This window comes from Phascolarctos cinereus, unplaced genomic scaffold (genome assembly GCF_003287225.1).
Source record: "Phascolarctos cinereus isolate Bilbo 61053 unplaced genomic scaffold, phaCin_HiC Scaffold_5;HRSCAF=322, whole genome shotgun sequence".
In the NCBI taxonomy this organism is placed as follows: Eukaryota; Metazoa; Chordata; class Mammalia; order Diprotodontia; family Phascolarctidae; genus Phascolarctos; species Phascolarctos cinereus.
This window is the reverse complement of record NW_027555958.1, coordinates 78,372,860-78,386,024: the sequence shown is the minus strand read 5'-3', so window position 1 is coordinate 78,386,024 and position 13,165 is coordinate 78,372,860. Positions and strand designations below refer to the sequence as shown.

At 43.6% G+C, this 13,165-nt stretch overlaps 1 protein-coding gene and 2 long non-coding RNA genes across 3 annotated transcripts; 1 reads left to right on the top strand and 2 right to left on the bottom strand.

The window, feature by feature from the left end:
• Positions 1 to 580: 580 nt before the first annotated feature.
• On the bottom strand, positions 581 to 3,984 carry LOC144457532 (uncharacterized). The gene is made up of 2 exons (XR_013486900.1): positions 3,602 to 3,984; positions 581 to 1,344 (listed from the first exon to the last, which is right to left on the bottom strand). It is a non-coding gene; the product is annotated as an uncharacterized LOC144457532 (long non-coding RNA).
• Positions 3,985 to 4,116: 132 nt separating this feature from the next.
• On the top strand, positions 4,117 to 10,287 carry UFC1 (ubiquitin-fold modifier conjugating enzyme 1). The gene is made up of 7 exons (XM_020972017.2): positions 4,117 to 4,215; positions 4,336 to 4,616; positions 8,630 to 8,697; positions 8,982 to 9,045; positions 9,269 to 9,345; positions 9,576 to 9,666; positions 9,869 to 10,287. The coding sequence occupies exons 2-7, from the start codon at positions 4,494 to 4,496 to the stop codon at positions 9,938 to 9,940; spliced, it is 495 nt and encodes a 164-aa protein (XP_020827676.1). The 5' UTR covers positions 4,117 to 4,215; positions 4,336 to 4,493; the 3' UTR covers positions 9,941 to 10,287.
• Positions 9,920 to 13,079, bottom strand: LOC110197946 (uncharacterized). Its single transcript, XR_002321609.2, has 2 exons — positions 12,358 to 13,079; positions 9,920 to 10,395 (listed from the first exon to the last, which is right to left on the bottom strand). It is a non-coding gene; the product is annotated as an uncharacterized LOC110197946 (long non-coding RNA).
• Positions 13,080 to 13,165: the final 86 nt, after the last annotated feature.

Sequence of the window (13,165 nt, the reverse complement as noted above, 5' to 3'; positions counted from 1 at the left end):
ATAAACAGCTATCCATACATAAAGTATATGGACAGTCTAAAAACTGTGATTCTCAGTACCCTCTGTACCCTTTTCTGCCATCGTATTACAGAAGTGGAAAGGGGTTTCACAAGAGGTCCATTTTGTATTTTTCTTTTATTCATGGGTTGATATGGCCAAAGAATTCATTATCAACTGGCCAGACTACCTCATGAGTTTCTCTAAACTTAGGTAATTTCTCAGAAGGCAAACTTATTCTCTCTCTCTCTCTCTCTCTCTCTCTCTCTCTCTCTCTCTCTCTCTCTCTCTCTCTCTCTCTCTCGCTTTTTGGTGAGGCGATCGGGGTTAAGTGACTTGCCCAGGGTCACACAGCTAGCAAGTGTTAAGTGTCTGAGGCTGGATTTGAACTCAGGACCTCCTGACTCCAAGGCCAGAGCTCTATTAACTGCACCACCTAGCTGCCCCAAAGGCAGACTTATTCTCCTGCTGAGACTATACTCAAAGATTTTCCAGTATGCAAGAAACATAGCTTGTATATAGCCTTCCAGAATCCAGGATCACTACCACAGCATGATGAGGCATCAGCAAAGGACTTTGTGAAAAGCTTCAAAAAATAAATGTTTATTAATATATCATTTTTAGGTAATTTACATTTCCCAATATATCTCTACCTCCTAGAGGGCATTCCTTATAACAATTTAAAAAAGAAAAACCAGTTATCAAAACTAACCAACACATTGAAAAAGTCTGATATAAATGCAATATTCAATACCCAAATGTTCCCACTTTTGCAAAAAAGGTGGGAAAATGCCTTTTCATGTCTCTTCTTTGGGGCCAATCTTGGTCATTATAATTTGTGAAGGACTTTTAATCAGTATAAAGCAATTGCTACAACAAAGAGGTCAGAAATACCTTGGAATTTGCCTCTGTTAGCAAACCTTGCCAAGCAGAGAGATACAGCAGCAGTGAGCAATAGTGATTTAGAATGTAAACTCCTTTGCAAAATCTTTTGGGGCAGGATAATAGAAACTTAGGAACAGTATCACCACATAAAACATTGGAAAGTTATAGAGGGGAAAAATTACTTTACAGAAAGCTTGGTGAGAGGCCCAATTAATTCAGATTATCCTGAGAACTTTTCCATTTGATGGCAAAACTATGAAAAGAGAATAACAAATGGACAAAAATGGAAGACATGTCAAAATAAAAATGGTTGTCAGACAAACATAGGCAAGAACAGCTCGATAAAATCCGATCTGTTCAGAGGAGATCTATACTGGAGGCTTTGAGAGTGCTGACGGAGGCTTTGAGAGTGCTGACGGAGCCTTTCTCAAATGATTTGAAAGAAGGGAAGATGTCCAGCAACTGCAAAAATCACAGATATTATTACCACCAAAAAATGATCTAATCAATCAATAAATCAAAATTCATCCATTAAGTTCTTCCCCAGATAAGCCCATTACTTCTAATCTCATCATCATGCTAGTAACTGTAGCCTTGACTGACACTATCTCCCTCAGCATCCTTTCCCCTCTGATTGAAGGGCTTTGCCTTCCTTTGTAGAGGGCAGAAATTGCATTTTCAACTCACTCCACTGTGCACCTGCTGCTCTACCTAATTTCATCTCCATAGAACAAGATTCTTCTCTCTTTCACCTATCCCACTTTGCCTTCTTAAGGGCAAAGGGCAGGGACTGTCTTTGTTAATAGTATCCCCAGCACTTAGCACAATGTCTGGCAGCAAATAGGTGTTTAAAAAATGTTTATTGGATTGGATTGGATTACCATATGCTAGGTGATAGAAGTGAGTACATTAGCATCTTCCAAAGATAAAGATAGTAATCCATTTATTCCTTTTTTTTTTTTTGGCTAGGCAATGGGGTTAAGTGATTTGCCCAGGGTCACATAGCTAGTAACTGTTATGTGTCTGAGGCCAGATTTTTGAACTCAGGTCCTCCTGACTCCAGGATTGGTGCTCTATCCACTGCACCACCTAACTGCCCCTCATATACTCCTCCTCATCCCATAGGACTCTTGTCCATTCCTCTAACTAATCTGGTCAAATTTCTTGGGGCTTTACTTTTGTACTCTCATGACTACCAATGTTTGGAAGCACAGGCTCTTGCTGTGTGACCAGCCCATCTATTTTCTGGTCATAGATTTCTCTTTTGATATCCTTTACACTGGTTCTCCAATTAGATGGTATAGTGGATAGGACTCTAGGCCTGGAGACAGGAAGACCTGAGTTGAAATCTACCTTTGCTTACTCAGACTCTGGGCAAATCACTTGACCCTGGAGTGCCTCAGTTTCTTCAACTGTAAAATTAGGATAACAATAACACCTATATCACAGGGGTTGTTGTGAGGATCAAATGAGAATATTTAGGAAGCACTTAGCACATAGTAGGTACTTAATAAATGCTTATTCCCTTCTCTTCCCTTCTACAGCTGTTTCATAATTTCTTGATATCTGAGAGCCGCTGAATAAAGTTGTCTCTGTTTTTGCCTCTTTCAAGGAATCTTGTAGAATCTTAACATATGCATGGGAGTATAAATCAGCTTGCCCCCTCCCCAGACCAGCTTGAGCCTCCCTCACCTGAGAAAGGCCTAAAACCTAGACTGGCCAAACAGAAGAAACACCTTTTTGTGTCACTCTGGGCTTTGCATGCTCTGGCATAACACACATACTTTGCTTTGCTCTCTGAGTGAACCCAAAATGCCCCTTCCTGTGTCAGTAACTACAAGGCCAGATGAAGTTGACCAGGAGCATTCTTCTGTTTATGACTGACAAGGACCAGGTGCCTTGAACAGTACACTGTCTTGAATAATGGGTTTTTTCTTATCTTGGTATTTTATGGACACTGTTATGTTATGTCATGTTAATGATAGAAGAAACACAGACATCCAGGAACTATAATTTCAATTGACACTTTGGCATCTCTCGTATCTTATTGTATTTATGAATCCTATTAAGAAAATTCCTTTCTTATATTATGGTAAACACATATGGAGACTATAGTTTTGGCTGACACAGGCATCTTGAGTTGGAATGGCTCTGAGGATATAAGGTCCTCCTCAGCTGGCCTTTCTTGAGGTCACTTCGAATGACTTCCATGCACGGAAGCATAGTCACTTGATTTGAGAGAAATAAACATGCGCATCCAACCTAATTCTGTTTGTTTTTTGATCAAGCCTCTGGTTAAGGGGGAACCCCAATTCTGTTTGTTCTTTTGAACAAAGCCTCTGGTTAAGGGGGAAACCTGATTCTAATAGTTCTCTGAACATGCCCTTGGTATAGGATGACCAGTTGACAGGAGATAACTTGTAGAAAGAGAATCTTTAAAGCTACATTTTGTTCTACCCCAATCCCTCTTTCTCAATATCCAGTCAACAAGCAGTAAGCTTTATACTGTCTGCATCTTTCCTAGGATGACTCAAAATTTGGTGTCATCTGAGGGATAACGGAGAGAAGGGCAGTGGGCATGGTAGGCAGCAGTTCCCAAGATGATTGGAGAAGTAATAAAAGAGTAAAGAGATGTATGAGCAGAATAGCTAGTGGGGAAGGGAGAGAGCCAGGCATGACAAAACGGACAGCTAGTCTGATGGGCTACATTGGTACCCACCTAACGTCAAAGGCCTGGAACTGAAGAAAAGGTGTGGCTGGGTTGTGATCTGCACCTACATATCGAATGCCAGAAACCCTTCCCGGTTCCCCTCCATGCTAGCGCCTTCCCCTGGTAAAGTTGCCTCCAATTCATCATCTTGTATGTGCATAGTGATTTGCAAGTAGCCTCCCCACACTGGGCCATGAACTCCTGCAGGGCAGGGGCTGTTTTTGCCTCTCTTTATATCCTAAAGGATATACCACAAGGCTTGGCTTTTAATAAACGTTTGCAGACTTGACAAATCCATTAAAGGGCCCACGTGTACTTGTTTGGGCGCAGTGACTCTGTAACGTCGTAGGCCCTGCGCTGCAGGGAAAGCGCTCGGTTGACTTTGGTTGGTTGATTGAGGGCCCTCAGTAGGTCACGGTCGATTTTCGAGTCGCGCATGCTCAGTCTGGACAAGGAGCTGCGTATATACATTTAGAGGGAGGGGAAGTTGTTGGATAAACTTTCTCTGTGATGAATCCTGCGGGTCTTCGGTTCAAGAGAACCTGTGGCACGCACACGGGATAGGGAGATGAACAAAGACGAGAGAACTGCCATGCAGCTGCCACGTTAACTCTTGGGGTTGGGTAAGTTTTCTAGGAAGAGCTCACCGAGCATGAGCGGAAGTCACGCGTCATTTTTGTGACCTCTGTGACAAGCTACCGGCAAAATATCTTTTTCGTTTCTCTTTGTCGTTTCACTCACAGGCAAAGGGGCAAACACACATACATGTCGGTAAACGACAGGGCACTCGAACGAGTATCACGCTGTTCTATGGCGTTCTAGCTTCCCTTAGTAAAGATGATGGAGGCTGAGGAGACCAATAGGAAGAATGCTTCCGGGTCGCCGTGTGCCCTGATCTAAGATGGCGGACGAGGCCACCCGGCGTGTGGTGTCCCAGATCCCGGTGCTGAAAACGAACGCCGGGCCCCGGGATCGGGAGCTGTGGGTGCAACGACTCAAGGAGGAATATCAGGCACTGATCCGGGTTGGTAACGATTTCTCGGTCGTCTGGGTTGGGGGAGGGGGAAGGTGGAGAAATAGGTTCTTCGGGAATAGGCTCCGGGCGGAAGCTGCTTCCGGTTTTTCTTTTTTGGGCCCCCCTCTCCCCAGAACCCCAAGATGCTTGAAGGAAGAGTGGAAAAGAAAGTTTCCATCTTCCGAGCCACGGGCCTCGCGGACCCTGATCGTCACTGCCTTATGCGCAGAGCGTTAGTAGGGTGCCTGCAGGAACGTGACGTGTCCCTCCTGCGCAGCTGTGTGCCCCGGGGCCCCGGATGAAGCCTCCAGAAGGCCAACATCCGAGTTCTTGTGGGGGGGCTCAGCTCCCTAGGCTCCGTTTGTCCGCTTTTCTCCTGCTGGAAGACTAACTAGCTCCCGGGGAGTGCGGCAGCCTCGGGCAGGGAGCTCGCAGAGAGCACGGAGGGCGTGGAGGTGATGAGCCTTCGATGGAGAGATGCATCCCCTTGACTGCGTAGCCCTACCCTGGCCCTACTCTGCAGCTCCACACTTTGCTGCCCCATGGACGTTTTCACCCTAGAAGCCCGTGAAGGAGAAGGGCACTGACCATCTCAAACTGGACATGTCCAAAACAGAACTCGTTATCCTTCCCATTAAACTCACCCCTTCTCCGGGTTTTCCCATTTCCATTTGAGGGCACTGTCATTCCAGGTTCACAGGCTGGAAGTCTTCCTTGACTCTTCCTTCCCCCCTCCAGTTCTCTCAGTATTCAGTCACTTGTCAGTTCTACCAACATAGCTTAAATCTGCTCCCATTTCTTCATATACGCAGCTACTGTGGTTCAGAACCTTACTGAATCTTGTCTGGACTACTGTAACATCCTTCCAATTTCACTCTCAACTTTCAGTCCATACTCCACCCAGCTAGCCAGTTAATATTTCTAAAACGTACGTGCAGCCAAACCGTTTCCCTCCTCAAAATCTTCAATGATTTACTATTGCTCTAAGATAAAATACAGAGTTCTCAAGACTGGTTTTTAAAGCCCTCTTCAACTTCATGTTATTCCTTTCACACTACAATAATTAACAATACTAATTATAATGTTTTTGTAATAATATTTATATCATATGGTTATTATTTTATATGTTTATATAAATATGTTTGTTTGTTTTTAACTTTTAGGCAATTGGGGTTAAGTGACTTGCCCGGGGTCACACAGCTAGTAAGTGTCAGGTGTTTGGTCTGAGGCCGTGTTTGAACTCAGGTCCTCCTGACTGCAGGGCTGGTGCTCTGTCGGCTGCGCCACCTCGCTGCCCCTTATAAATATGTAACAATAACATTTTTATATAGTACCTACTATGTGCTGGACACTGCACTAAGCACTTCAGAAATAATATTCTTTTACTCCTCCCAGTAATCCTGGAAGACAAGTGCCGTTATCTCTGTTTTACAGTTTAGGAAACTGAGGCAGAATCTCTATTGAGTTAAATTGAAGCTAGGCCTTTCTCTAGTAGAACAGGAAGGTAGCCAGTGTTATGTTAAGTGACTTCTCCATGATCACACATGTTTTCCTGACTCAGGGCCTAGTCCTTCTTTCCCTTGGACCACTCCATGCTTTAGCCAAATTGTTTGACTTACTATATAGCTTTATCTCTGTGGCTTTGCACAGGCTTTCCCCGTTACTAAAAGCCACTCCTTCATCACCCCCACTTAGGCAGCTAGATGGTACAGTGGATAGAGTACCCACCCTGGAGTCAGGGGGACGTCAGTTCAGATCTGGACTAGGGCACTTGACACTTACTGGCTGTGTGACCCTGGGCAAGTCACTTAATCCCAATTGCCTCACCAAGGTGGGGGGAAAAAAAAGACTTAACTAATGTGCCCCTTCTAACTCAAGGTCTCTGATTAGTGTTGTTTTCCTCCTCAAAATATCTTGTAGTTATTTATCTGCATAAATAATGTAAAGACATCATTCCCAGTAAAGTAGAAGCTCCTTGAGGGCAGGAACTGTTTGATTTTTGTCTTTTTTATTCTCAGCAACTCAGTGTTTTACTCATGTCTCTTATTAAGTATCTGTTGGATTAAATTGAAGCTGGGCTCTTCACTAGTCAAACTGGAAGGTAGCCTGGTGTTGTGTAAAGATCATCAAACTGGAAATCAGGAAACCTGGTTTCTAATCTCTGCTGTGTTTCTATACAGCTGTGTGGCTTCACCTTTCAGGGCCTTAATTTTGCAATAGCTTGCCGGTGGGTCTGCCTGCCACAAGTCTGTCCCCACTCCAGTCATCCCTACACTCAGTTATCAAAGTGATCTTCCTAAAGTGCAGGTCTGATTCTTGTCACTACTCGACCCCTCCCTTTACTTCCACTCAATCAACTCCAGTGATTCTCTGTCACTTACAGGATCAAATATAAAATCCTCTATTTGGCATTCAAAGCCCTTTATGACCTGCTCTCCCCCTCTCCAGTCTTCTTGTACCTTACATCCCTCCACATACTCCTTAGTTAAATGACAGCAGCCTCCTTGTGGTTCTTCAGACAAAACACTCCACTTCCTGAATGGGCATTTTCAAACCAGCTGTTTCCCTTGCATGTAATGCTATCCCTTCTTATCTTCACCCCCTGGCTTCCTTCAAACTCTAGCTAAAATTCCTCCTTCTACAGGAAACCTTTCCCAATTGTTCTTAATTTTAATGTCTTCCCTCTGTTGATTATGTTCAATTGATCCTGTATATGATTTGTCTTTACTTAATTATTTTACCTGTTGTCTCCCCTGTTAGTTTGTAGACTTCTTGAGAGCAGGAACTATATTTTACTTTTTTTTGTATCCCTAATACTTAGCATGGTGCCTAACACATAGTAGGCCCTTAATGTTAGGTTTCATGGAAAGAGCCTTTTGTTATGAGAAATCTGAAAGGGTTGTGTTTTTTTGCTTTTTGGCTAGGCAGTGGGGTTAAGTGACTTGCTTAGAGTCAAACAGCTAGTAAGTGTCAAGTATCTGAGGCCGGATTTGAACTCAGGTCCTCCTGACTCGAGGCCTGGTGCCCTATGCACCTAGCTGCCTCTAAATCTGAAAGGTTTAAAGAGATGGAGATATCACTAAATTCTTTCCCCACCTTCCCCTCCAGCTCTCCAGATGAAATTTTCTGTTACAGTGAGAATGTGGAATAGAAATTCAGTAGAACCCTTGTGTTGTACTTAGGCATATGACTGGGGGAGGTGTCAAGGTGGCCCAGGAAAGCTAAGTTTAAATCCTAACATTACCACTTAATAGTTACTTTACCTCAGGCACATCACCTAATTTCCCCTATCTTCAGTTTTCTCATTTTGTGAAAAAAAAAATTATAAAACTTGGATTACTTGCTTCACGCAGTTGCCAGGAAAGTGCTTTGCAAAGTTTGTAGTGTACTAAATATCTATCAGTCATTTGCAGAGCCAAATCTTCCTGCTGATACTTGTCTGGGTGTATTGAAGTATGGCTTGGTTTCTTCAAAGGGATATCTGCTTTGCCCTACAAGGAGCATCTCTTTGTTAGTACATAGCCAGGGCAAGGGAGAGAATAGCTCAAATTTTTTAGTACTTTTTGAACATTTTCTCATTTATTCCTCCAAAAGAAGCAGTGCAAATATTATTATCCCCATTGCACAAGTATGGAGTTTGGGAATCAGAAGATTGTATGACTTGTTCATGGTCACAGATCCCCAGTGATCTGCTCTATCTCATGGAAAACAAACCCACATCTGTCTGGGACCTCAGCCTTTGGCGTGGTCAAGGTGACCTAGGTCAAGGCCCGAGGGATTGTTAGGTTATTCTGAGAGACCATGTGGCCACATTTCTCCATGGTGAGAAGAGAATTCTCTTCCCTCTGAACTGCCTCAGTGTTTTTAAGTTTCCCATCACTGGAGATTTTCAAGTGAAGTCTTTATGACTACTTATTGGTAATTTTATAAATATCCCAACAGGGTATGGGTTGGACTAGATGATCTTTGAAGTGCCTTCCAGCTTTTAAGTCTCTGATCTTATGCTTCCTCTGTACCTTTAGTACGTGGAGAATAACAAGAATGCTGACAATGACTGGTTTCGACTGGAGTCCAACAAGGAAGGGACCAGGTAGGCATGGCCTCTGGGGAGGGGTGGGGCAAAGGTGCTTGAGTGGGTAGGATTAGGGGTCTGGCACCGCAAATCTCACATGTAGGGCTGCTTCCCCTTTTCCTCTTTCCCAGTCAACCTAGTGCTTGGTAATGCTTCAAACATAGCTCCCAGGTTTCCATTTTCTCCCAGTTGTTACCCCACAATGGTCTTTCCAGGCCTATAACCCAAGCTAAAGAGTCTGTGTGGTATGAGTAGAAAAGAGGGGATTAGAAGTGGGTCTGAAATCTTGGAATTTATTACAGATGGTTTGGAAAATGCTGGTACATCCATGACCTACTTAAGTATGAGTTTGACCTCGAGTTTGATGTGAGTGTGGTGGGATAGAAAATATGGTGGTGGGGGAAATAGGGGAACTCTCAACATGCAAATTAGCCTCTTGGGCTAAGGAAAACTATGAGAATGAAGGGATGAAACTGGGATTGAGGAGATAAGGATACTTTGGGGAAAACATTGCTAACCAACAGCCACCTCCATGGCTGGGGTTATAGAACCCTGCATGGGGAAGTTCATGACTCTTTTATTCTTCTAGATCCCGATTACATATCCCTCTACTGCACCAGAGATTGCTGTCCCTGAACTGGATGGAAAGACGGCAAAGATGTATAGGTTGGGACTGAATTGGAGATGAGAAAATGTTGGGACAAGGGGAACTCATGTCAGAGGGGTTTTTCACCTACCCTTTTCGGATAATGGGATGGGGGATGTTGATTGGCCCTTATCTTGGCTTGAATTGCCAGGCAGGGGAGGGACATTTCTCTCCATTTCCTTTCCTGTTGCTGTTATACCCTGTAGTTGGGGAACCTCAAGTCTTCTCACTTTCCTTCTCTCTCCCTCAGGGGTGGCAAAATATGCCTAACTGAACATTTCAAACCCTTGTGGGCTAGGAATGTACCAAAGTTTGGGCTGGCTCATCTCATGGCTCTAGGGGTAAGTGTGGTGGTATATGGTGAGATATCTATAGATAGCATATATAAAAATAAATATCAGAGGAAATGGCCAGAGATGGTGTAAGAAAGATAGCTGAGAGTTACAAAGGGTTGGAAATGTTTCTGGATTCTTCCAAAGAATCTCTCAATTTTTATTGGGTCAAAGTATGCTGTGAAATTTCTATGGATTCCTTATTTTGTAGTTGGGCCCTTGGCTGGCAGTAGAGATCCCAGACCTGATCCAGAAGGGGATGATCCACCATAAAGAAAAGTAATGTCTCTGTCTGAACTTCTGACGTGCTCGGCTCCTGCCTCCTTCAGCCATCACCACCTTCATCCACCCAGCTGATACAGTGGGTCTTCTCTGCCTTTTGCCTTGAAGTTGCAGTGACTGGGCCTCTGGGTTGCATTGCTACAAATAAGCTTTGCTCCTACTCAGTCTGGTATCATTTGGGGACAGGGCTGAAAGTAGCTGGCAGACATTGGGACCATGATTCCACCACTTCCCCACTATTTGGAAAAGTATCAGTATCCTGAAGAAATGCAACATGAAAAGTTGTGTCACCTCCTCTGCTTGAGGCAGTAGTTAAGCCCTCCTTGAATAAAAGCTGCTTTCCCTGGCTCCTGTGTCTCATTCATTTTTGCTTGAGGAAGAGGGAGGGAAGAGGTATTAGCCATTTACAACTGGGAGTGGACTTGAAGTGGGCAAGTTGCAGTAGCTGCCTCTGACCTAGAAGATAAAAAACAACTTTTTCAGCCTGGCATTTAAAATCCTTCACTCTCCAAAACTACTTCAGTCTTACTCAATACTGCTTCTTTTCTCATATTTTACATTCCAGGCACAATAGACTATTAGCTGTCCAGGATCATTCTGCTTTTTGCCTCTACATGTGTGCAAGCCTTCCTCCATGCCTAAAATGCATTCCTGTCTCTGTTAAAATCCTTCTGTAGAGAAACTTCAAGATTCAATATCTGACAGAGAAAAAGGACCCAAAAGCACAAAAATATAGCTTTTTTGTGGTGTCAAACAACTGGAAACTAAGAAAGTGACCATCAGTTGGGAAATGGTATACATATGTAATGGAATACCGTTGTGCTACATAAAGGGGATGGTTTCCGAGAAACCCAGGACATGAAGGAACTGATGGAGAGTGAACAGAACAGTGACAACAACATTGTAAATACAACTTTGAAAGACTTAAGAACTCTGATCAATACAGTGACCAACCAGAGGACTCATGAGTGATGAAGCATCCTGACACAGAGTTTATAGACTTAGAATACAAATTGAAACATTTTTTGGACTTTGGCAATGGGAGAATTTGTTTCCTTGATTAAGCATAGTTACAAGGGTATTTTTCCTTTTTCCTCAAGATAGAGGAAGGGGGAGGAAGAGAGGATAGAGATAGTGTTTTTGTTACTTGACAAAAATAAAGTTGGGGTTCACCTCAGGTGCTGTTGTCTTTATAAAGCCTCCTTGATGCCCCAGCTGAAAGTATCAGCTTCGAATTATAGAAATCATGTAAAACTAATAAGCTTTTACAAGAACAAAATCAGTGCCACTATAACAAAAGGGAGGCTGTCAAATATGCCTGATTAAGGTCATATCTAAAGAGCTAGGCAACATGTACACATGAGAATGACTTTCTAAATAGACAAATAATCAAAGAACATGAACAAGCAATTAAAAATACACATTTTATTGATGCCTTTTGTCCTTATATCACAACATTTCATCTCCAATTCAAACCCTCTCCTTTTAGACAAATGCTTAAGCAAAAATAATGATTGCAGCTGATACTGTACACCATGTAATGTCCTGGTAGACCCCTGCTTTTCTGGGGTGAGAGGGTGGCATGTTTTATTTTATGCTTTTCTCTGGAACCTTCATTGATTTTTCAGTTACTCAGAACGGACAGGCAGAAGAAATACCATTAAAAACCATTTGATAGTGTTCCAAATCACTAAAGAGAAATCCCAATAAAACTAAGGCTTCATTTCATATCTATCATATTGGCAAAGATGACAAGTGGTGAAAATGGTAAATGTAGCTATTGCTGTGGTGATGCAAACACTCCAGTACAAGAGTTCTGGAAAGCAAGTTGAAACTATACTAGAAAGTCAACAGATATGTTTCCTCTTTCTGATGATTCCTCCTATTGGTTTTAATTTTTACTTATAACAGCACTAATGTGAAAATATGTTTTATGGGAATGTAAATGTACAACCTATATCAGATTGTGCGCTGTCTTGGGGAGAGTGATGGGGAGGAATGGGGAGAAAAATTTTAAACTCAAAAGCATATGGAAGTGGTTATTGATAAAACAAAATAAATTAATAAAATAAAAAAAAAGAGAAAAGTTAACAGAGTGTAAATACCCTTTGGCCCAGCCATCTCATTGCTAGGCATACTACCCTAAGGAGATCAAAGACTGAGGGAAAAATCCTATGTGGACAAAAAACATTTATAGTGGTTCTGAAAAATTGGAGACAAAGCAGATGCCTATTAGGAAAAGGCTGAAGAAAATGAAACTTGGGAAGATGTGTACGAAGCAATGCAAATCATCCAGAACCAAGGGAACAGCCTTCTAGATAACAAGGAAATATCTCTGCTCAATGTAGTTGCCAATCCTGACTTTGAATGACCCTTCTCAGAGGTGGTAGATGCCGAATGAGGCAGGAGTATACTTACATGGTCAATATGTTGGTTCCTTCTGGGTACCTACACAGGTCTCTGTTACAGACCTAGGGGGTCTGGGTTTAAGGTGGGGTGCTGTCAGAAAGGAACTGGGGAGTAAAAAGCTTCAGTAAAAATAATTGGCCTAGAACACTCTGAATCCCTCTTCTGCCCCTAATTCAACCCTTCTTTGCATTTTCCAGTCACTTGCATCTCTGATTTCCTACCCTCAACAAAACGTTAGCTTCTTGGTCATTCATTTTTCATCATTGCATCCTGGGGAGAGCAGGATTTTGCACACTGGTAGGAACTTCATAACTAAGTGAATGAACGAATGCGCTTAGGCTGTAGGACTGGCCCCTGCTGCACCTCTAAGAGAAGCCTCGTCCACGCCAGGCTGGGGTTTGCTCAGGTTGGCTGGCTCTGGGTTAGTATCAAGTCAGAGCTGTCATAACCTTGGAGATGGCAGATTGAATAACATTAGACCTGGGGGAGAAGGCCCGCCCCTTCCTAGTGACTGACAGCTTCCCCTACCCAAGCCTGGCAGCCTGCAGTTCCCTGTCAGTCAGAGAACCTGGGCCCGGTGGCCCAGCAGAATGACGCGGGAGATGTCGCCCGGCCAAGGCCTTTGGAGACGTCCAGCTCTGGGCTCAACTACTACAGTTGGCTGCGTTTCCATGGCACCCACCGCGGGACGCAAGGGGCGGGGCGACGCCAGTGCCGCGAAGGAGGCGGTCCGAGCGAATGCTGCGCTGCGCAGGCGCTCTCGTTCCGGGTGAAGCTCGGGCCCGAGCGCCGGGCGGGAGGAACAAAGATGGCGGTG

Bases quoted from the DNA above. Each gene is read 5' to 3' on its own strand.
- UFC1 (XM_020972017.2), top strand. From the start codon at position 4,494: ATGGCGGACGAGGCCACCCGGCGTGTGGTGTCCCAGATCCCGGTGCTG. The intron at 8,698-8,981 runs GTAGGCATGGCC...AATTTATTACAG, and splicing joins TCCAACAAGGAAGGGACCAG to ATGGTTTGGAAAATGCTGGT. The intron at 9,346-9,575 runs GTTGGGACTGAA...TCTCTCCCTCAG, and splicing joins AAGACGGCAAAGATGTATAG to GGGTGGCAAAATATGCCTAA.